The 24,283-nt window shown below is 39.8% G+C and overlaps 2 protein-coding genes across 8 annotated transcripts in view; both read left to right on the forward strand.

The window, feature by feature from the left end:
• Nucleotides 1-8,394, forward strand: part of tp53inp2b (tumor protein p53 inducible nuclear protein 2b) — a 9,950-nt gene extending 1,556 nt beyond the window's left edge. Inside the window, exons 2-4 of one of the 3 annotated variants that reach the window (XM_005740405.1) lie at nucleotides 3,023-3,361; nucleotides 4,078-4,651; nucleotides 4,746-8,394. In XM_005740405.1, the coding sequence (XP_005740462.1) occupies nucleotides 3,238-3,361; nucleotides 4,078-4,651; nucleotides 4,746-5,010 (963 nt within the window). In that variant the 5' untranslated portion in view covers nucleotides 3,023-3,237 and the 3' untranslated portion in view covers nucleotides 5,011-8,394. The remainder of the gene's footprint in view (nucleotides 1-3,022; nucleotides 3,362-4,077; nucleotides 4,652-4,745) is intronic. The other 2 variants (XM_005740406.1, XM_005740407.1) reach the window with 2 other exon arrangements.
• A 3,096-nt stretch (nucleotides 8,395-11,490) lies between these two features.
• Nucleotides 11,491-22,590, forward strand: ggt7 (gamma-glutamyltransferase 7). Of its 5 annotated transcripts, none has more exons than XM_005740411.2 (17): nucleotides 11,896-12,111; nucleotides 12,426-12,652; nucleotides 12,765-13,015; nucleotides 13,132-13,358; nucleotides 13,541-13,692; nucleotides 13,782-13,899; nucleotides 14,020-14,087; nucleotides 14,588-14,661; nucleotides 14,760-14,953; nucleotides 17,319-17,406; nucleotides 17,826-17,953; nucleotides 18,060-18,148; nucleotides 18,248-18,400; nucleotides 18,522-18,636; nucleotides 18,732-18,869; nucleotides 18,975-19,074; nucleotides 20,933-22,590. In XM_005740411.2, exons 3-17 carry the CDS (start codon nucleotides 12,799-12,801, stop codon nucleotides 21,103-21,105), a joined length of 2,034 nt encoding a protein of 677 aa, XP_005740468.1. In that variant the 5' UTR covers nucleotides 11,896-12,111; nucleotides 12,426-12,652; nucleotides 12,765-12,798; the 3' UTR covers nucleotides 21,106-22,590. The 5 variants fall into 5 exon arrangements, with proteins under 5 accessions (XP_005740466.1, XP_005740468.1, XP_005740469.1 ...); XM_005740412.2 differs by having other exon boundaries at nucleotides 12,426-12,564; nucleotides 12,722-13,015; XM_005740413.2 differs by having other exon boundaries at nucleotides 12,426-12,564.
• The last annotated feature ends 1,693 nt before the right edge of the window (nucleotides 22,591-24,283 follow it).

Here is a 24,283-nt window from a genome sequence, read left to right on the forward strand (position 1 = left end):
TGTTCCTTTTGACCTTTGACCATCAGTGATCATATAAACTATAAATGGGCTACAGTTACCCTAGAGGGCCAAATGTCACCTGCTGTCCCTGGCCAGATAAGGTATCCTAAAATAGAAAAAACAAAATGTGTTATGAAAATATTATTTACCTCACAAGAAATATTCAATCAGCTCTATTTCCTACTGTACTGTACATGTGCTCAGCTACAAGCAGTGATAATAAAGAAAAAGAAAGGGAAAATGTAATGAGCGAGAGTCACTTTTATTGCTTTTAACTTTCAGATAACGCATATCTTTCTGCTTTTTTACAAGACAGTCAGCATCATGAATCTTTGTCATTGTGTTAATGGGTGGATTTGACAAGGTTTCCACAAAACATACATCATCTGGTCATTAGCTATCATTGTTTCTTTGGGCCCTTTTGGCAGTGTCAGTACCTATAAGGCCAATCAGTAGCTCTCAGTTGGCAAGCTAACAAAATGGTCAGGGAAGTGCTTCTTACAAGTCCATGTTGGGTGTTTATTGTGCGGATCTCCTCTCCACCTTATGCAAAGCAGCACTGAGGCCTGAAAAACATTGTTTATCAGAATTTACTTGTCATAGTCCCATGACTTAATGCTTTATTAGTCAAGGAATGCATTAATCTTTGTGCTGAGGTATGCACTGCAGCGCATCAGCTGAAAGACAGTTCCTCAAAAACATTTCATGGTCATTGTTTAGTGACTGAATGTTTTTTTTCTCACAAGATCTAAAAAACAGGTCATGCAACCCAGATCTTTTTTTAATTAAGAGATAAGAGATAAGAAAGATAAGTCTTTATTGTCATTGCACAGTCATACCTAGTACAATAGTACAACAACATTGGAAACTGTCCTGCTTCGGCACTATGCACAACAAAACACAACACAAATAAGACAACACAACACAAGACAATAACTTAACTGAATAAATTTAAAAGAGAATGAGTGTATGACAGTAACTTAATTATATATATAACAAGTTAAATAGCTTTCATCATTTAAAGAAAGGGCTTATAAGGTTTAGCTTTTTTTTCTTTTTGCACCAGTTACTGCTTCACTTGATTTATCTCATATCTTATCGTATCACTTCAAGCACCTGACATCAGCAATCCCACAAGCATGCTCTGTATGACTGCAATTAGGATGTGTCTTCCCTTTTTTGCTCCGTTATCATGGTGATTCTCCAAATAAGGACAGAAACCCATCATGCATCCATGCATATCTGCTCCCATGACTCTTTGCTCTATAAATCCTTGTCTTTCACCTTATCTTTACTAACCTTCTCATTTATTTAGTGAGAAAGTTCAGCTTCATACACTTTACATTATAGTCAATGAGATTTCTGGGGCAAATGAGACTGTGGTTGAATGTGATGATTACTTAAATAGGTTATGGCCTGATATCGAACCTCTCCTTTAGTAAATAAACACTAACCTTGAATTCACAAACAAAAATAACTGTGTCAGACAGTTGCAGAGCGTGTTGAACTCTGTGATTTCTTGGGTCTCTTTGCCCTATATACTCAGTTTAAATAAAACTCAACCTTCGAACATGCAGAGCGTTGTCACATAAGCTAAACTTCAGGTTAACATTACATCAGTGTGTTCACGTGTAGTTCACATCCTCGTCCTTTGGCCCCAGCACCTGCTGTCACAATGTTTCTGGTTTTCTTTGCATCTTTCACATGTGTGCACACACATTACTTGGTTTTGTAAGAGTGTGGCTCTTTGTAAATATACCTTTTTTAGTTTTGCCTACCTTTTTCTAGAGGTGGATACCAACACTGGACAGATACTTTGTTTCACTATGTTGCCTTCTTAATTGTGTTAAATAATGAATTATTTCAAAATTAATAATTTCTAAATACACGAAAAGCTGAAAGGTGTGTTTTGTTTTATTAGCTAATAATTAATCACAACCACAATAAATTACAATGAAAAGTCTTCATTCAAATTTGCACAGAAATGCAAATGAATGTTGATTCAACTCACAAACCATGACACACTGCTCTCCCCTACATAAGCTGCCTTTATAGGTTAAAAGTATCAGTATTGGTACTGGTATCAGTAATACTGGCCCTATATTTACTTGGTATTAGATGAATACCAAAATCTTCTTCTTCTTCTTCTTCTGTGCTCTGCCCATCTGTCTAGAAACTGAGAGTTGATTGGTTTTCTTGACCTAATAGGGGAGGGCAGTGTAGTTATTACACACTGGCTTGCTGATTAACTCATTAACTCCTGTTTCTTATGTAACTTCGCAGTACCTTCACAGTCCACTAGGGGGGCCCGACCCACATTTTGGAAATCACTGCACGAGATTGCTTGTAGTAACAAACCTGTAATTATTATTCGATCGTTCTCAGCTCTAAAAAATATTTCAGCATCTTTCAAGTATTTGTCCTTTTGTTTAGTTTCATCTACTATTACTGCAGTAACTGTTAAAAAAAACGCATTCATTAACACATTTACCTGGACAGGCAGGCAAAATTAGCAACTATCTTGGAAATATGAGGAGATGTTTAGCTGCTAAGGCCAAATATTCCCTCAGGGGTGCATGGCAACCAAAAACACAGCAGCCAGAAGTAAGATGCCAAATGAATGACAGGCACAGTGTTGATGTGCAGCCCCCAAGTGGTCAAAACATTTTTTTTTTCAGTTTTCTGTGACCTTTCAGAAGTGTTAAGATATAAAGTGTTTAAAGTGAGTGGTGTTGAAGTTGTTTTTTGTTTTTTCAAAAAAGCCCTGTTGTTTTATAAACTCATTATAAGATTCCCACCTCTTCTAATTAACACGTTAATGTTCAAAATAATAATAGTAATTTTTTAAAAAAGAGCAACACTTTTAATGCCACTAAGGTTTGAGTTCAGGCTAAAAACAATGACTGCATTGCATTTTTAAATAATCCTGACCTCTTTTGTTTCTTACTCTCTTTATCTAATGTATGTTTCATCTTTTCATTGCAACTAATTATCCCCTTTTTCCTCTCTCCCTCTCCCTCAGGCCTTTGCTCCAAACCAAGTGAAACCTTATATTTGCACTACAGAAGCCTGTCCACACCTGTTTGTCAAAACAAGGTCCAGCAAGAGGCTTCAAGTTGGGGGAAAAAAGAATCAAAGAACAGCGTAAAATAGCAACCGACAAGAAATTCAAAAAGGCAGCTACAGCTTTTTCTTTGTGCACCACAACAAAAGCACCAGAGTCGTCAACACTTGACAATGTTTCAGCGTCTTAGCAACCTGCTGTTTGGGGAGGTGGAAGAGGTGGCAGCTGAGCTGAAGGGACCCAACCCATGTGTGACTGAGGCCGACGAGGAGGGATGGATGATTGTCAATCTGCCTGGTGAGTCAGAGAGAGCATTGTGCTGGGCTTGTGTTGAAGGGATGGTTATTTAAAAATTTTAAAAGCTACATCAAAAGTGAGGAAATAGTCAAATTATGCTTTGTGTGCTGCTGTGCATGTTTATGATACTGACTAATATATGAAGTGTAGTGATAACAACAGTGGGATGATGAGATGGGGTGAAGTATTATGATAAGGGCGTGGCTCAGCTACACTGCCGCTCATCCATATGGCTGCCATGCCAAAGGTTGTGTTGTCCGTCAAATGGCGGAAACACATAGCTACCTGTGAACATGCATCTCCTTCCACTTTGTTTATGATCTTGATCATGACAAAGACTATTTTAAAGTATGAGAATGTGCTTTAATGCCTGCTCAGAAGAAGCCAAGCAAACAACATAACATAAAAGTACCTCTCAGCAGAGTCAAGGCAGAAATTATGTCAATGACATAATCACAGCTTTAGAGGGTCAACACAACTAATGATGTGACTCTTTTATGTTTCCTTACCCCTCCTCCCCCCCTCTTCCTTTCCTCCAATTTTTTTAAATACCCTTACATTCCTCACACTGGTATGTGTGTGCGTGCGTATGTGATCCCTTCTTTGACCTGCATGGCTTTTTGAAAAATCTGCCACATTTGCATAACTTGTGCAACATCTTCCCCCACCCTGACCACCCTCTCATCTGAACCATCTCATCGCTGCCATGTGCTCAGAAGAGTCTGACTGCATGATGCAGGTTGATGATGAGTCAGGAATCCCACTGATCGCACAATCATTCCCAGAGAATAACTTATCAAATAATCAAGACGCACGTACAAGGACTGAATGCCCGGCCCCTGTCCCCCACCCCCCTCACAAGCGTCGTAGGACACATAAAGGCCGGCCACAAGGTGCAGTAGCATTAGTAGACCCTGTGTCCTGTCCCAACCCCAGCCCATCAGACATGGGTGCTACTACACCCGTAACCCTGCCAAGACGGGTCAGACTGTCCACGCCCTCCTCCACGCCGTCAATGTCCCCAGGCTCTGGGAGTGAGTGTGGGGGCAGTGGGTGTAGCAGTAGGGCAGGCTCAGAGAGAGGCTGCATGGATGAGAGCTGGTTTGTCACCCCTCCCCCCTGTTTCACTGCAGAGGGAGCCACTGCAGAGGCCAGCCCGATGGAAGACCTGCTCATAGAGCACCCCAGCATGTCTGTGTACGTCTCCCCGAGCAACCTGTCCATGGTGTCCAACAGCAACCTGTCTGCAGTGGCAGAGGAAAGCATGGTTAGCCTGGGGGGCAGCGTGAGGTGAGAGCGATTGGCTAAAAATATACCTGCCCTTTATCCACTTTTTTCCCCAGCATCAGCATAACTATGTTATCTTTTCTCTCTTTTCCATCAGAGCGGCTGAACCAGCTTCGGTCCCCGCCACTCACGGCACTATGCCCACCAGGGTGAGCCGTGGAGCAGCTGCCCAGGCCGGTGCTCTGGCCAAGGTCACCCAAGTGGCCAGGGTCCAGCGTAGCAAAGCCCGAGTGGAACGCCGCCATCTGGGGCGCAACCGCATCCAACGCCAAAACCGCACCAGGGAGCAGATCCCTCGCCACGCAGCCCACACCAGAAACACCTTCCTTCACCAGCCCAGCAAGCGTAACTTCTGCCACTAAACTCCCCAGCGCACATGGGGCATTGTTTACTCTGAGGGCATTAGTAGTCACACATGAATAAACGCAGTCAACCACAGCATTTTTAATTTCCGTTGCACTTAAGATAACAGTAGTGTTTTGTTGTTTAGACATAATCTGACTTCACCTGGTAGCTCAATTCCCATTCTGGTGTTATGAAACCGAACCCTCTGAGTAGATATTGTTGACCTTTTTACTACTTATTGTCCGACGCAGTATCCAAACCACAAAAAAAGTCTTTAAAATCTTAAAAGAAGCTATTCGTAGTAATAATAATGCTTGAAAAGCAAGAAAAACTTGATTTCTATAAAGTTTCTGTCCAATCTTGCCTCCCCAAGTTCATTCCTCCGCAGTGCATTTTATTTTAGAGAGATTAATTCAGCTAATGCACCTCCGTTAAATGTATTTAATTATTTTGGAGACAATAAATTCAAATTGAAGTTTATTTTTCTCTGGCTGGAATAACAGTTTTCTGACTTTTCCGGTGGAAACAATGCAAGACAGATTTTGTCTTTATAACACCAAAAACAAGTCATCATGTCTTCAAAGCTTTATGTTAAAGAGATAAAAGGATTCAATCAAAATATGATTTTTTTTTAATAGTTCAGAAGAGGTGGAAGGATATACCGTGTGTGACGAGGGGGAGAGGAAATTCACTAGACATTTGTTTCTCTCCAATTTGGTGCGCTAATGAGCAAAGTACACGACAAAGCCCAGGAAACATGAAGCAACCGATTTCATCAGAGGAAACCAAATGTTGTGAGATTTTCTCTCTTCTTACTTTGTGAAGGATAACAGCAAGTTGATGATGGCGAGAGCAAAACAGATTAAAGAGTAAAGCAGAAAGACATGATGAATTGGAACATAACTGAATGAAGACTGAGGTGGTTTAACGAGAAAGGTTCACAGGAAAGTGTAACGTAACCCTCTGAGCAGCCTGAGTCCTTAAAATGTAACATCACATTTTATTGGAGAGCTTTTAGAGTACAGCTGCTGCTTTTGCATATTCAAATAGTTGTCGTTGGCACTTCTATAGTCATTAAAGGTGAGGATTATAAATGCAGTGGAAATATCCAAGGCTCGCCTTTGGGTTACAGAGTATGGCAGGTCATAGTAAGTGCAGAGCGGTATCAGTGGTAACTCATTATTTTGTTTTGTCATGTGTTTTTCTGCTTACTTTGTTTCGTAAACAGTAATTTTATTGGACTGTTTCTGTTTGCATGATTCCAACCGGAGAGAAAATCTAAACTGTTCCCTGCCAGATAAACAGAAAGTAGACATTTGGGCTTTTTAAAGTCAACACATTATAATCGTTTCTCCCCCCGCAGATCATAAAACAGCACGATTATCATTATTTGTGTCCTCTGTAAACTAAAGCAATGTGCCCAGCACACACATCAGTCATTCTTTTACACAGTGTGTGCTGTGATCTTATGTTATCCATGTGAACACCAACACAGAGAGCATTTTTACGTCTGTCCCTTTTATGGATAAAAGCACTGTCTTCACGGGACTTTTTTTGTTTTTTTAAAAAAAAGCCTAACACAAGCATCTTCATCCCAGATTCAACACTTTCAACAAATATCATCTTCCTCATGGACGCGCAGCGCATTGCTGATATCTCCTTCATGGTTCTCATATTTCATATTAGCACATGCAGCTCTAACAGTGTCCACTTAAAAATCTAGCTTACTGATATGTATTCAACAACAATAGTAAACAATGGTGCTGAAGTGTATACTGATGTTTGTAAATTATTTGAGAAATGGATGTACGTTTGCACTGTCATACATTTTGTGAGTCAAAAAGTTTTAGCGGTGTGCCGTGTGCTTGTTTTGTTTTCTTTTTTCCTTTTGTGATCATTTTTTTTCTTCTTTTCATTTTGACCCGGACTGTGTGTGAGGTGTCCCGATACGTTGAATCCTACGAAAAAGACACAAATATCTGTCATCTTTTTCTTCTTGTAAATATTACAGAACAATTTATAATGCTTTGCTAGATGTCATAGCCTCTCAGGACTCGTGTCCAACGGGACTGATGAGAATCCAGTCTCTGCCGCATCTCTGTGCTCGCTTTTTAAACCAGGAGGGCCACAAGTGGTGTCATTGCTCCATTTTCAGTGTCACCTTGTTGAGATGCACCATTTAAAAAAGAAAAAAGATATAGGCTCAGAGTTGACGTGCCATAGGCAAACACTGCCCTCCAGAGGGCCCACTCGACACAGCACCAGCTGCTGTGTAAATGCTGTGGAGGGTCCAGTCTTATGACCGTACTGAAGTGTTAAAAGGACAGACTGAGATACATCGAGAAAATAGATGTCCTGTGTGGTTCTTGAGTCACATGCTAAACCTTTTTTTCTGTCAATAATCCTACAAATTACTTAATTTTATTAAATTACAAATGTCTCTGCTTTAAGGGTGGCTATAATGTATCCTGTCAGTCTCTCAAGTGCAGCGGGTGTATCTGAGGTGATGAGCCTGCACACATACACATCAAGATATCTCTGTTTAGGCTTTCACACTCTCTCCAAGGGGCTTTTACTATTCTCACTGTGCCTCAGAGGAAGCATCTTGTTTGAGGGGAAAACAGTAAAAGCAGGTTAATGATGAGAGATCACAGGTGGATTATGGGTGCATGCCAAATCGCCGCAGATACCTCTGATGCTGCAAATTTCATTTACTTTTATTTTCTGTCCTTTATCAGCAATGAAATGTAAAAAGGAAACATGTTTAGGTATGTTGTGTGTGATTATTGCAATGTGTGGTTTTAGGAGGCAAGGTCATTCAAAACTTGCAGGGGAGGGAGTGGGCACCCACTGTGTTGAGCCTATAGCAGATGTGGGATGTGGATAGTGACAAAATGAGGCAGTAGACATATAGTTTATATATTTAAAAAAAAAAGAAATGTACTATAAAAATACAATAGAACATGCTTGTATTTTCCCATATAGTTATTAGAAGAGTTGTTCGACAATATAATATTTTAAATGAAAGCGTTGAATGTCTGGGGAGTTTCACATGTTTTACGTCGTGCCCTAATATGACGGCAGCTTCAAAACACTTGGGGTTTCCCCCCCATGTTACATCTCAGTTAGTACACCCTCCCTCCCCTCCATGAAAATGAAAGATATAGACATATAAAATTTGATGTATCTGATATCTATGGTGATTGTGCCTTTCACTATTTCTGCATGGTTTTTGTGATGTACTGATTTTTTTTTTCCACACCCAAAGCGGACAGTTGTCCACTGACAGGCAAGACCTATGCAAAAATCAACGGATGGGTTGTCCAACATCCATTCAGAAAACACAGGTACCCGCCAAAAATACCCCCCACGACAATAACAACAATAAATGCTCAGGTTAACACCTGAATCTCGTGTCATTATTTTCATGTGGGACCGCAAAAAGAGGTGTTGGAATGCGGTCTTATATAGGAAAGCTTAAAAAGGCCGTAGTACTTATTATTATAACACTCAGTGTTATTATTTTATAGCCTAACATTTAGAAATAATGCATAAGCACCTGGTTGAAAGCGCAATAATTGTGAATATTAAACTATATATGGTAAATGGCCTGCATTTGTATAGCGCTTTACTCAGTCCCTAAGGACCCCCAAAGCGAGACACATTGTATTTGTTTGGAGAGAGAGCAGGGGATATATTTGGCATGTGCTTGCTATTAACAATATAAAACCATACACATTTTATCAAATTTCTATTTGCAAGCTAGACATGAAAATTTCATTGGTGGCATTGATGATGTTTTCCTCTCTGCCCACCAAAAACACAGTGTTTGTTTTGCATTAGTTTGCTGAGACCTGGCTACCAAGTAGCAAGTACCTTTTAGTACACCTATTTGAATATAGGCAGTTCTTTAAGTGTCTTAACTGCTGATGAAAGTAGGTTTTTTTGTAGGCAGATGTAACTGTTTGCAAAAAGGGAACAAGCAAATAGACAGGTGTGGTTAAAGAGAGTACTGTCTGTGGACTGAAACTGGGTGGAGTCCTGTTATGCTTAGCTTTGAGTACATTAGTCCAAGCTGAGCAGGAAACTTAAAAGGCTGACGAGAATTTAAAAAATAAAATAAAATAATTATGTCACACAGCAGGGTTTTTCATTGTTTTAAACAAACCAAAATACTTTTTATTATTTGGATTTCTCAAAGCTGCCACTACTGTTTGTCCTGATCCAGCACAGACTGCTGCTGTCTGGTAAAAATGCAAACCAATGTGCAAAATACAAGTGAACAAAAGAATCTAAATGAAGCTTAATTTGGATAGCGCCTCACGTACCTTAAAATGTTCTTGTTTCAAAACCTAACCCAATGACCCTGAATGTTCTAACAAGGACAGCGCCTGCAATGTTTTAACGCTCTAAGGGGTTTGCTGCCAGTCAACATCGGGCCCATTACTCCCCCCTAGCGGCCAGGAGTACTTCCGGTTTCTTTCTCGCGGTCATTCACTGTTTATGATGGTAAATGGTTTATGATATGTATGGAGCGCATTTCTCTTAATGTGTGTGCCTTTACTCATACATCTGTTGACTTTACAGTTCTCCGCTATTACTCAGCTCTATGATATGGCAAGTTAGAGCCTGCCCCCCAAAGCTTCCTCCAAATATTTTTAATCATTAACAACAAAAGAGGATCCAAGTTAGAATGTAGAGACATAAAGGTCACCATGATAACATTTGCAAACACTTCTTTGTTTACTTTTTCTTGTTTAAATCGTGCTAACAAGACTCTTATCAAGTTAGTTACTACTTCTCCACAGTCCAGCCCTTTAGTCAGTGCAAGAAGTTTTCAGGAACTTTAAAAATGTCATTGAGTGCAAGAAAGTAAGATTAATCACTACAGAAGATGTATTCATTAGACACTGGGGACTGACAGTTAAAAAAGTCTAAGTCAAACTAATGGTTTTTGAAGTATAGGGAAACAAAAAAATGCAAAGCTCAGGGTTCACATAATGCAAATAAAACACGACATTATGCTTCAATATAGAGAACAGAAATTAAACTATGTGGTAATTTTTAATATATCATTCCTCCATTCACAGAGAATACACAGTGATTCTTGAATTTGCAAAGCATGCCCCGAGCATCTTAATCTGAACGTTAGAAGATGTACTGTATGAGATTAGATCATATATACAATACGTCAACACTTCACAGTTCAGATACATATCTCAGCAGGAAGCTGCATGAACCAGATCTTCAGACTAGAAACTACAAGACTGAATGAGACAAGTGAACATAGATAAAATGTAACTCGAGAAAGGGGACTTCAGTTAGTGGAAAATTAGGTCAGGATGACTTTAAATGTATGTGTTTGCTGGGCACAGAGAATGTGCACTGATTGTACATGCATATGGATTCTCTGTTGTGAAGCCTGAAGCTAGGGGCGTGATGGTATAATGAGTGCTTTGCATTTGACACTGTTTTTTTCTTTTTTAAAAATCAGGTTTCAAGGCAACACTTTATAAGCAATGGTAGTCCCAGAGTAGCAGCTACACAAAATCCCATTTCATTTGTGGTCATTGGATTCATTTATCATCAGGAAATGACGCAAAAGCACACAGACTTACACCACAGACTAAGAGGAATAAACTGAAGTAGCGACCTGACCTCCATAATCTCCTGGCGTGCAGCTTACATGCTTGGTGAATGTAATTTATTTGGTTTTGTTTGTTTTCCTCTGCACCTTGTTTCTGAAATCTGTCAGATTTTTCAAGGTAAGTTCTTTACCCCTTTGCCTCTACCACTATTGGATTTGGTATATTCCTACTGATCTACCACAGTAAAACTTTGGTTCTTCAATCAGTCAACCAAAACTTTATTTCAAACATATAAGTAACAAATGTTCATACATATAAAATAATAACTGAAAGCATCATATTCACATGAAAAAGAAAATGTTGACCATTTCCAGTTCAAAAGAAGCAGGAGGAAGCAAATCCTTTTTCATTCATACCCCTGTCTAGCTCATCTTCTATACTGGTTTCAGTTAATAACAGTACCACTTTTAAATATGCCCATTTAACACACTGATTCATGCTATGTTGATACATAGATCTTTACACATTGATCTATAACTATTTAACAACACTTATGCAAAAGTACTGCTTTTTAAAATATATCTTTATATGTAAATATCAATTTTGTAATGCACAGTACAAAAGTATAAACATATAACACATACCTCATCCATAAACTGCGTTATAAATGTTTTTTTTACACAATTTCAACACTGATTCATATCCTTAGTGTCCTTGTTTTAACATATGTATTAAATATGGATTATTTTAGCCCTTAATTGGACTACCTTTCTTTTAATAAGGCTTATTGTTGTTGTTTAATATGAAGCATAAGATTCCCCCCATGCATCACAGTTAATCTAACCCCAGACGCTTTGCTTTGAAAGAAATAAACAGAGGAATTTCCCATTAAGAGATGACATAAGCAGGCCACTATTGCAACTCTATCACTGAAGTAATTTCATGTCTCTTGCCTCCTATTTCACAGACGGAGGAACAAGAATAGAATAAGGCTTTATGGGAGGGACCGAAGTTTTGTGAGTAGAACAGGTTTTTGTGCACCTGCTGTGACCTGTTTGTCCAGCTCACAAACACACAGGGTGGAGGTGGACGGTGTGCTATGGTCGACCCTTGTGAAAACAGAACTGGATTAATGGTCTTCAGCTGTGAGGCTGTTCGAGGCCCCAACGCTATATAAGTAAGTTTAATATTGGTAGGGGGACTGTCGGTGAATAATTTAATAATTGTTTAATAATGTTTATTTACAGTATAATTTATTTAAATTATTAGCTTCCCTCGGTTATTAGTTCGCACTCACATGTATATTTAAAACACCCTTATCCCGAACAAGTCCAGCCGGTTATCCTGAGCTGTGGGGCTTTGGTGTGGGCTGTAACACGAAGCTAGCTTCCCAGAGCTGCGCGGTGGTGACGGAGCTGCGTTCACCTCAGCTCACCTGCTGCTTTTAAAAATCCAAAACAACCCAGTCGGGAACGACTTTTTATTTTAGTATCACTGGTATTATTTGACTGGAGGTACCTTACAACGACGGTAAGTGACGTTAGCCGAGCTCCGAGCGCTTTGTAGCTGAATTTAAAAAAGGAGATGTGCTAGCTTGTGGCATCGCGGTGGTGGAGGCGCCGCGGAGGGAGGAAGGTCCGTGTTTAACCGGCAATAACGCTGTTATTCTGCAATAGTAATAGTTTATGTGTCTGTGTGTGTTATAGGCAAGCATGAAAATATTTAGATTAAGCCATATTTCGCGAGGGTTTAGATACATAATAAGCATGGTTATGAACATGTGCGTCTTTAAGGAAATTCATCCTCAAAAACTAGTTATTCTGCGTGGTTTCTCGTCTTTGCAGGTTGTAGAAAATGCACCATCACTGGAGCTACACATCCGCGTCTTGGCCTATTAATAACATTCCCCTAAGGAGGACAAATGAGGCTGCTGTGATCTTTTTGTAAGGGTGCCAATGTCACACTAGAGATTTGCAGATCACGGTAAGAAAACTGCGATTTATTGGGACATTAAAGATAAAGCAGATGAGCTCATTCTCCAGCGCCACAGCAACACTAGCGGTCCATAAAGGTATATTTTAGTGATTTATTTGTGTTTTAGTGTGGATAATAGTAGCATGTGTGTGGCTTACTATCCCAGACAAGGAACAAGTGGGACAGTGAATATGGATATCCTGCATTAGGTCCTCAAAGATAAAGATACAGTACGTAGAAGTCATGCACAACGCTGCTCCAGAAATCGTGGCCGGATACCCGAGTGGAAGCGTGGTGGATAAAGATGCCAATCCAGAGACAACCTTGGGGAGCGCTTACTCTCCAGTGGACTACATGAGCATCACCAGCTTCCCCAGGTTGCCAGAAGATGACGTGTCTGGGGAAAATACCCTGAAATCCCGCAAGGATGATGACAACGTCCTGAGTGAGCAAGATACAGGTCAGACAGAAGTTATCAAAGAAAATCGTTTATCTCACACACAGTCATGGTTACAAGGGAGCTTTTTTTGTGATTTGCTGACTAATAGCATTTGGTATGGTGGTGCTGTGTCTCAGACCCAGATCTGTTTCTGAAGTCGGCTCGCCTCCAGCGCCTCCCCTCCTCGGCTTCAGACCTAGCTAGCCATGATGCTGTGTCGCTGCAGGAGACCAACAGAGACCCTTTTACAGAAGAATGTGCCTGCCAGCGAGATGGCTTGACAGTCATCATCACGGCCTGTCTCACCTTTGCTACAGGAGTCACTGTGGCTCTCATCATGCAGATCTACTTTGGAGACCCACAGGTAGGGTTGCATGTCATTTTTCTGTAGTCGTGTTGCAATGCTGTTGCTTCACTCAAATAAGTATGGGTTATTATAGGATTATGGGTGACTCCACATGCTTCTTAGCCTCCTTACATGCAAGCCTCTGTCATTCTGAATGTTTTTTAACTGCCTCTCTCCCTTTCTGCTTTGTCTACTGCAAGGTCTTTAACCAAGGAGCAGTGGTGACAGATGTGGCCCAGTGTACATCTCTGGGCTTTGACGTTCTTGAAAAGCAGGGCTCCAGTGTTGACGCCGCCATCACCGCTGCTCTCTGTTTGGGAATTGTGCACCCTCACACGTCTGGTATTGGAGGGTGAGTTATAGGAACAGATCAATCTCTGCTAAGCAGAACCACCATTAAGTGTGAATTTGAAGACCACTTTTTGCTCTTTTGATGATCAGTGGAGGCGTTATGTTGGTGCACGACATCCGTAAGAATGAGACAAGGGTCATTGACTTCAGAGAGACAGCACCATCGGCAATCGACGAGAAGATGCTGCTGACAGACCTTCAAGATAATGTAAGGAATTACTCTGGAGGACTCTTTATTATACCTATATGGGGTTGCTCAGAGAGCTGAAGTCAGCCTTGTCACTCTTTTGATTATTTATGCACTGTTTACTTTGCATTGGCATTTCAGAATGGCTTGCTGGTAGGAGTTCCTGGCATGCTCAGTGGGCTGCATCAGGCACACCAGCTCTATGGCAGGTAAACAGCATATCATGCAGTCCTTTCTTCTTATGCCATAAATAGTTGCGGCTTTCTGGATTATCTGCATTCCTTTCTTCTTGGTTATTGTTTAATTCACTTTGTTTGTGACACTCCTCAATGAAACAAATCATTTTCTTTCATTGTTCTTTTAAGGCAAGAATAGCAAAAGCTGATATTTTGAGCTGTTGACAATGACTGTGCTTCTCTCATTGTTCAGAAGTTAAGCAGTGACTCATTGTGAATGTACACCAGCTGTGTTTAAAGAAAAGCCAGTAGCTTATTTTTGTCAGATTGTTAAGCCGCAGTTACTCTAATGCTGTGTAATTATCCTGATCCAGAGGCCTCGGCTGTTAAGAGCTAACCTGTTTGATCCGTTTAGGGAGAAAATGTGGCTTCTCAATTTGGCAAAATATACTCTTTGAAAATGAGGAGTGTCTGTATGAAACATATCATATTTGTAAAAGAAGGCAGACTTGTATGACCTTTGATTTCAACAGGATCCCCTGGAAAGATGTCGTTGCCATGGCAGCAGATGTAGCCAGAAATGGATTTAACGTTACTCATGACTTTGGTAAGTATAGGGTAATATATAGAACAAATTGCTTGGTGTGAAATCAGTGGGGGTGTTTGTTTTTTATCTCATCTGCCTCCCTTTTGTTCTCTCCACAGCTGAAGCTTTAGCAAATGTTAAGAGCCAAAACATGTCGGCTGCATTTCGGGATTTATTCCTACCCAAAGACCAGGTTCCCCTCACCGGACAGTTCACCAGACGCCTCGATTTAGCAGCTGTTCTCGATGCTGTCGCTGTTAAAGGGATATCAGAGTTCTATAGTGGAAATGTGGCTCAGAAAATGGCATCTGCAGTAAGGATAAACATTTTTTTCACCAAGCTACAGATGTGATTATGTAAGTGGTCATGAATCCTGCATAGTCTCAGTGGCGAGTCGTTTTCCCTCTCCTATGCTAAGTCACTGTTATACTTGCCCTCTTGTTCCCTGTACGACTCGGGGAAATAACGCTTCAGAGAAATTCAACTTCACTGTGACTCTCGACTACCTATCTTCAGATTAAAATAAACACATTTTATAAACTAGAAGTATTGCTTCTTTTTGGAAGTACTTTCATGTCTACAAAATTAAAACATATAAGAAAAAGCTTACATAAATACAAAAATATTTAGTGCAGTATTCAATATTCATAGCAGTTCATGAGATAGCCATGACCTCTAATCTACTTCTTCCTGTTCCTGGGCAATAATTTCTATTACTTTTAGGCCCCTGAACATAATTTTTCATTAGTCTTGTCTCATATGTCCTGAAACGTGTCCATCACTGTTGGGTGTAACAGTTTTCAGTAAAGGTCTAGGTTCAGTAATAACATTACAGTTATTTGTACAGTTAGTCCAGTAATTACTTACAGGTATCGCTGCGCTAATAACTGTAAGTAATTACAAAAAATATATGCCTTTTTCTTCCTGTACACTTGCGCTGCAATCAGCTGATTTCAGTTTGTCAGAAGGGAAATGATGGAGCGGTCTCCACTCTTTGAGGAGTGGAGATGTTGAGACGACTTTTATCTTTACTGCACGTTTTTTTCTGAGAAGAGCAAAATGCAAACCACAGCATTTGCTCTTTGCAAGCATCTGGTAGGTAGTAATAGGTGTGTCCTCATTAATAATAACTAGAAAGCAATGCAACAAGTAGTGTAACAAATTACTTTCTCCGGTGAGTAACTGTGTGAGTAAAATACTGCATTACATTTCAGTAAAATAATGAACATTGTGTAAAAGAGTACTTTTTGGTGTGTGTAAATCTACACAAAATCAACATGAACTGGATTAGACATTTTAAAGAACTTGTTTAGAGCTGGGGATTAAAAACTAGTAGATTAGGTTTAACAAAAATAAGATGCAACAGTTGCTACTTCTTTCACAGCGCAGATTTCTTGGTTGCCAAGGTGACCCATCCCCACTTTGTCTGGACAATATAAGTGATGATTCAGGTCAACAAAGATGGATGATGACAGAAATTGCTTTTTTGTGATTGTTTCACATTTTGCTCTGAGACTGGGCTAAAAATTACAGATCTCACAACAGAAAATCATTACACGCAATTATTGTGACAGTGACTGGTGTAGATTTAATGATATTCCAAGCAGCACTAGCTTAATAAAATAATTCATTGCAATGAAATTTGAATATGAGTTCTTTAATTAAGCATAAGTTGTTGGGGTTTTTTTTTTGTTTGTTTTTGTAACATGTGGGGTAGCAGGCATCACAGCAGGTTATACCAGACCTGATATTTTCAGTCTTCAAATGTTTGTTTGTTTTTTTTACTTTTTTCTGTAAACAAAATCTTAAATTACACAATCTTAAATTAATCCTGAGATTCTAAATAATAGGGCTGTGCGATATTACCAAATATAAGATATTTCTCATCCCAATAACGATATATATATATATATATATATAAATATAAAAAATAGTGCATTTTCTGTAAATTCTGTGAATCTCTGGCAAATCGACTTATGTGAAGTGTTTTCAGCTGGGCGTCATGTACCTGGAGTCGAGTGTTTTGACCGATGCATGAAGTGATATATTTTTAGACATAAGTTGTAACAGCTACCATTTTCTTTGTGAGTATTTATTACATGGCGTGCTGCAGAGGAAAGCCTGTTCTAACGTTTGAGTCTAGGGTTTATTTTGAGCACCTGATGCCTCTTTTTTGTTTCTTATCCGTAAACTCTCTCCATTCTCTTTCATGTGATTCTTGCATAGGTGGTTGACGAGGTTTGTCGCGTTTGAGTCCATGTTGGGACCGGTTTGTGGCATAATTTGCATAGTTTTCTGGTCCGTGTCAGACTTTTCATAACCAAACCATGTCCATGCTACAGAGGTAGCCTCTTGTTTAGGAATAATGTCCTCGATTTGTTTTGACTGATCTCTCTGTTTGGAGCTATCTGGTTCTGCCTCATCTTCACGGGCTATGCTGGTATTAACAGTGTATTTTGCGACAACATGAAACAACGATAGCCTATAATTTCAAAAGATAGATGTTTTCATTTCGTCATCCAATATATTTCTTCATATTGCACAGCCCTACTAAATAAGCATAAGAGTAAGGTAAATGAAATGTTCCTGACTCTTAAAATGTCCAGTTAGTAACAGTAACACACAGGATAAAGAATACTCGCCTCTAAATTTCAGTTTATCCTTTCATTTTTTAATAGGTGAAAGCGAGAGGCGGAGTGCTCACAGAGGATGACATTCGAAACTACAGCTCAATCATACAGAAGCCAGCAGAAATCACCTATCAGGGTAAATACCAGTTCAGCTATTTTCAAGAACACAGCACTGATCTGAAGCAGTTCTGTGAACACAGCTTGTCCTTCCAGTATTTATTTAGTAACAGCCAGTTACATTTCAAGTTGACATGGTTAAAGGGTTAAAGCTGGGTTGGGCAACATGTTTTTGGTATCATCAGACCGAAATCCGTAACAGCCTTTCAGCATATTGTTATTTAACCGATCTGTAAATGAACTGCACCGCCTCCGGGCTTCAGGCTCTGTTTTGCAGCTAGATAAAATCCAGCCCCTGACCAGACTTTGGCCTGTTTTTTGATCAGATCAGGTGTATAGAGTGAAGAAGTCCATGGCAGAAATGAGAGTTGGTGCCCTTGGCGAACACATTAAGGATTTATACCTATTCTGTCTAATGATCTGTTGGTGTTTCTGAAGGACACCACGTGATGGCAGCCCCAGCCCCACATGCAGGCGTTGCTTTGATCACTGCACTCAACATCCTTGAAGGGTACAACATCACCAGCCAGATGCCGAGGACCACTACCTACCACTGGATTGCAGAGGTAATGCAAAACAGTTTAGCACAATTTACAAAGCCTATTAAATGTGTGTAAAGTAAATTAATTGACAGGATTAAAAAAATATGTTAATTATGCGTTAATCTTCCAGGCTGTGAAAATATCTCTGGGCCTGGCTAGTAAGCTGGGAGATCCCATGTATGACTCCACCGTTCCAGAGATTGTTGATAAGATGCTGAGGTAGATATCAGCTCCCACTGCCTTTTATATTTTATAAATACAGCCTAATTAAGTAAGATATTTTATTTGAACCCTGCCCTTTCTTTTGCAACCTTCAAGTAAATCCCAGGCTTCCCAACTTCGCGAGATGATCAGTGACTCTCAGGCATTCCCTGTCCAGCATTACACAACAACCTTTACCTTGGAGGATGGTGCAGCAGCGGCCCAGGTCATGGTCATGGGCCCAGACGACCTCATTGTGTCTGTAATGAGGTATGCAACCCTTTAAAAGGACTGTAGGGGATTTAAACAATCCCAAAGATGTTTAAGCGTTGATTAAAATTCATGAATAATACAAGTTAAGACTTTTTTTCCTCACTTCTGCTTGTTTTAGCTCGCTAAACAAGCCCTTTGGCAGTGGGATTGTGACTCCTTCAGGAATCCTTTTGAATAGCCAGATTCTGGACTTCTCATGGACTAATAAAACACAGAGCTCATCACCCAACCCAGTAACTACGACTTTTTTCTTTCAGTGTTAACGGATTTGTTCTTAACACATTTGCAGCATTTCTTATGGATTTTGTTTTCTTTTGGTTGGCTGTAGCATAACAACCTCCACCCTGGGAAAAGACCCATGTCCTTCTTGATGCCCACAGCAGTGAGGCCAGCCGTGGGGTTATGTGGCACATATGTGGCCGTTGGATCATCCAATGGAGAGAAGGCTCTCAGCGGCATAACACAGGTTGCTTGATTTCTGGAGGAATTTGTAACATTCATAGTTATTCTTATAAATGTGGAAATACACGTTGACAGAAGTTTACTTTGATGTTATTCTGATCCTTCGTAGGTGCTGATGAATGTTTTGTCTTCACGTAAAAACATGAGTGACAGTTTAGCATATGGAAGACTCCACCCACAGCTGCAGCCCAACACCCTCCTAGTGGACTGTGAGTTTTTCTTACTGATAACCTCTTTTATCAGGTTTGATCCAAGCATAACAGTGTTGGCTCACCATTACTGCTATGACATGCAGTATACACCATGCAGAGAGTCCTGTAGTACCCTTGCACCTCTATGGCGTTATTTTTGTTCCACTCTTCTGAGCGCACGCAAAAAAAATTTGAGCGCACGTAAAAAAAAGTTTGCAGGTGCAAGTGTTGCATTTTGAGGAGAAATTTATTTTGAGTGAAGAAAAGCTGAATTTGAGTGAACAAAATTCATTGCTGCTTGCAAAAAATGTATTTCTGTGTTTGCTATTATCCACACACACACAATAGCAGCCCCTCTCGCTCAGTTTTTGCATTTGCGCTTGCTCACATTGTGTTGCTCGCGCTCTCAACATTTCTGCCTGTGCGCGCTCAATTCTTTCCGCTATATTTGTGCCACAAAACCAGCCAATCACAGACTTGGATGCAAAAAAATAAACTTATATTTTGAGAGCACTTGTGCAAATATGTGATGCCTTGATAAATCGAGCAGGTATTTGAAGTTTACACAGCACCATTCTCGCATGAAAATATCTTAAAAGTTTATTTTGTGACCCAGTAAGAGTAATATTTCAAACTCCGCCACTGCCTTGATTTGCGCTGCAGCATTTAGATTCATACTTTGGCAACATGAAGACATGGATCCAGCCTGACTTTCCTCAACAGTTCAGGCTGTTGCTGGTGGTGTAATGATGGGGATGATATTTTCTTGCCACACTTTGGGCCACTTAGTAAGAATTAAGCCTCATTTAAATGTCACAGCTTAACTAAGTATTGTTGGTAACTGTTATGACCAAAGTGTACACACCTTCTGATGGCTGCTAACTGAAGCCAGCCATTGATCTGGCTAATAATGAACCCACAGTTAACATGTCCACGTAATCTAGCAACTTGGTGCACGGGCTCTTAAAAAAGAATGAAGCTTGGCAGTTTGATATCTATTATTGCCTGGGAAAATTGTGAGGATGAATACTGTGTTACAAAAAAAATTATCTGGTTTATACACTTTAATTCTTGTCCTCTGGCTCCATTTTTATAGCAAGAGGGACAAACTACTAACTGAAAGCTTCTAGATAGATCTAACCAATCTACAGCATTTGGCTCCAATCAGTTCACTAAAGAACAAAAGAAAAATGTGACCAGCTAATCTAGGTAGCCTGAATCTATTGGTATTAATTCAAAGGGATCCTAATGTAGAATCACGAATTATCATCTTGGTTGAATTAATAATGGATTGGATTTATATAGCACTTTTCAAGGCACCCAAAGGGCTTTACAATGCCACTATTCATTCACACACTGGTGGAGGCAGCTACGGTTGTAGCCACAGCTGCCCTGGGGCAGACTGACAGAAGTGAGGCTGCCATATTGTGCCAGCCTCCTGGCCAACACCAGTAGGTGGTAGGGTAAAGTGTCTTGCCCAAGGACACAACGACCAGGACAGAGAGCCCAGGGATCGAACCGGCGACCTTCCGGTTACAGATACGGTTCCCAACCCCCTGAGCCACGGTCGCCCATGGATCAGGGGCAATAGTCCATCTCTCACATACCAGAGCTTATTGACTGGTATATGAGCAGCAGAGTGATGATCATTGGCTCAATCAGAGCCTCTGCTAACTTCTCACTTGTCTTAATCTTGCCCTTGAATCCATTCATAAGTCAAAAGCCAAAAAACACATGCTTGGTTACAAACATGATATACTAGGTCCTTGTAGAATTAGAGTTTAACCTAATTGTGATCCCACAGCTACTGTGTTTATTAGCTCAACATTATGTTAGTACCGTCTTCTGTCTCACACTTTCTCTTTCTCTCTTGCAGCCAAGTTTTTAGAAGAGGATGTGGAGGGGCTGGAAGCTAAAGGTCACAAAGTTCAGAAAAGAGATATTTTGTCATTGGTGGAGGGCACACGGAGAACTAATGACCTCATCATTGGAGTGAAGGACCCCCGTAGTGCAGATGCCTCTGCCCTTACTATGTCCAATATGCCTTAGTGCATCCGTCCAATTTTACAAACATATAATGCCAAGATAGTAAGACTTACTCTGTATGATGCCTAAAGAGGGAGTAAGAAGGCTGCTGATCAGATAAAAGTAGATAGGCAAAAGATTCTGAAAGGGATCCTCTGATACTAATTTGTTTTGCTCACAAGAATACTAAACTGGTCACCATCTTGCATATCAGTCACTCTGCCACATCCTCACATAACGTCCAGTCACGGTGTACATAGTGTTGAAAATGTGTGTTCAGTACCTTTACCCTTAGTGGCATCAGTCTGCAGCCTGCATTATGCACAGCAGGGTAAAGAAATGTTAGGTGTGCTCATTAATTATTATCCAACACACTCGAGGTCGGTGATGAAAACAGTAATTTTTAAAGGTTAGAAATTATTGGGAGTAGCAGCTAGTTGAGACCTGAGTGAGCGGTTTTATATAAATTAATGAAAGAAATGATGCCACACCATTTAAACGACACATGCATGGTGCAAAGTGCATATGAGCCATCGGATTGCTTTTCATCCTTTGCACTACATTTCACCATTAAACCAGATTGCGCGTGAGATCAAGTGGAGTGGTGAAAGTGATTAAGACGTGTATTGTCACGCATGAACAAGACTGTCCTGAACTGAAACACAGAGGCTAAAGCTTTTACTTTCCTGCTCGTTATATGGTGTGTAACTGTGATTTGATGTTGTTTGGTACAGCTGCTGCAGCTTTAACTGTTGCAAACAATCAGTGGCTCTCCGGACCATTTTTAAGACTAGCATTATATGTTGTACACAAATGTGATGAGACCGTCCTATCTCAATCGATTTCCTTCATCAAGTGGATTTGATTCAGTTTAAAGGGTTTTAAATATCAGTAGAGTGAACGTATTTAAATACATAATTTAAGAAATTTGAGTTGTTGCATGATTTTGTTCTCACTTTGAACCTGTGAAGGCTTTTTTTTTTCTAGAGCTGGGTGCACTTGTTCGTAAATTTGGATTGATCAAATTCTTTAGAGATGGAATGAATGTAATGACTATTTTTATATGAACATTTGTTGTGCTGTACACATTATTTTTACTGTTGGAGCAATACATTCACTCGGCACATATTTAGGAAGGGATGTTCTGTTTACTTTTTGCCTACTTTTGTTGTTATATTAGCCAGAATATTTGAGGAGCCAGCAACTTTTGTAAAGCATTGCACTTGTACACAAAATGGGTTTGATCTTTGCGTCCAGAACGGCCAGTGCTGACTAATCAAATTGGGGTTTTCACCTTGTTTTCTCCCTCACCAGTGCAATATGACTGTTGATGCTTGTTTCCTGTACTGTAGAGTGCCATGCCTTAAGGCACACATTTGCACAGTCTGATGTTGCACCTGTCTGGTTTTTTGTTTGTTTGTTTTTTTATGTTTGCATTTGTTGCTGATTTTAACAAAGATCGGCACTGTTCAGACCCAACAAATAAAAAGCTTGCACACATCCTAAACAGTAATGATTGTTTATCTGTTGTTTGAGTCTTCATACACTGAGCAAAACATTTGAGCCACCACCTATTTCCAGCAGATTTTCTTGTAATTTTTACAAATTGGTCTTGAGCAGTAGCTCTCCGGGCTTTTTGGAGACTTTTCAAAGTGTTTCTCTGGACGTTACCACTCATTTTCATTCCTATCTGTTTAACTGAGGAATCTGTTTTTGTCAGTTAAACCATTTGACACTGACCTCTCAATCATTCAAACAACAAAAACCTTAGCAAAGGATTTTTAATTGTATCTTTACATGACTATGAAAAATGCAAAATATAGAAGTTTAATTGGCATAAAATTTTCTTTTAACATTTAACAAGGTGATTCCCAAAGTGCTGAAAATTTTGGTTATCTTGGTCCTGTGTGCAATGTGTCCCTAAAAAGAATTTGAGTAAACTGGATAAGTGGAGGACAGAAGAAGTGCCAGGCTGAGAAAACTACCAGATAAAGATTACCTTTAACAAAAAGAAAAAAAATCCCTGCAGTTAATACATCTACTGAAGCCTGATCGCAAATGATCTTAGTGGAAGGGTGTCATCAAGGAATCATTGAGAAGGGAAATGGGGAGAAAATGCTGAGGGATGTCAAATTATGCAAGACCTGAACTGAAAATCAGTGGCAAAGAGTTATATGGATGCATGAAAGCAAACATTTTCCAAGCAAAGTATAAAGAAATGAGGGGTGGGTCAAGGCTTTTGTACTGTACTGTACTGTATTTGACCAAAAACTGAAGGAATAAGGTAGACCCTGGTAGACCAGGGTTGGTTGTCACATGCTTTTCTCTTGCACAAACTGCTCTTTCAGTACTCCTTCAGTAACCATTCCTTTGTTCAATCAAAATGTGTGTCCTTCTCATTTTTGCAATTAATTGCAACAAAACGTAATTAACCATCACCAGCACTGACACTTTGTGACAACCAACCCCATAGCAGGTTTGGTTGTACCTATAGTTATTAATTGGGTTTCAATAAAAATTGTGATTAAAAAAAAGAATGTGTAATGTTGTGAGGGGGTTTTCTGCCTTTCAGATAGAGCCATCAATAAGTTTGAACACCACCTAGTGTTCTGTGTATTTAAACTGTGAATTTGAAGCAGTGATAATTATTGTGACTTATTCTACATATGAGCAGTTAAAATTAGGAATTTGCAGTGTTTTGACAATGTAACCTTTATTAAAGCCACAAAAACAAATGAGAACAGATTCCACATTCATGAGTGTATTCTGAAGTTTTGTATCACTGATATCATTAAAACAGCCAGAATCTTTTTAAAATCTTTTTGTGCAGGATTTTTACCACAGGTAATCTACGCAATAGTAAACAAGTCAGTGTAAACATGTCAGAAGAAGAATGAAAGTCTGGATGGATGCTCAGTTATACATGTAAGGAAAGAGATGTATTTTAAAGTTCTAAAGATCTAGCAACCCTGTAACTTACCCAGGTCAATTATGACAAATGTACACCCCTGGACTGGTACAATATTTGTGAGATTATTTTTTTCAGACAACAAATTGGGCTGGCTATTTGTGCATGACTTAACACAAACCATTCTGCCAACCAACAAACAAAAAGATTTGTCATACCTGTGAGAACCAACCCTAAGACCAGTGAGACAACCATCCCCAACTGACCTCTTGTTAAACATTTTAACTTTTCTAC

The sequence above is a fragment of the Pundamilia nyererei genome, unplaced genomic scaffold (assembly GCF_000239375.1).
Source record: "Pundamilia nyererei isolate P.nyererei 1_Seehausen unplaced genomic scaffold, PunNye1.0 scaffold00100, whole genome shotgun sequence".
NCBI classification, from domain to species: Eukaryota; Metazoa; Chordata; class Actinopteri; order Cichliformes; family Cichlidae; genus Pundamilia; species Pundamilia nyererei.

Coding starts and splice junctions, on each gene's coding strand:
- ggt7 (XM_005740409.1), top strand. CDS start 12,799: ATGCACAACGCTGCTCCAGAAATCGTGGCCGGATACCCGAGTGGAAGC. Junction 13,693..13,781: donor CACACGTCTGGTATTGGAGG/GTGAGTTATAGG, acceptor TTTGATGATCAG/TGGAGGCGTTATGTTGGTGC. Junction 18,149..18,247: donor ATTGTTGATAAGATGCTGAG/GTAGATATCAGC, acceptor GCAACCTTCAAG/TAAATCCCAGGCTTCCCAAC.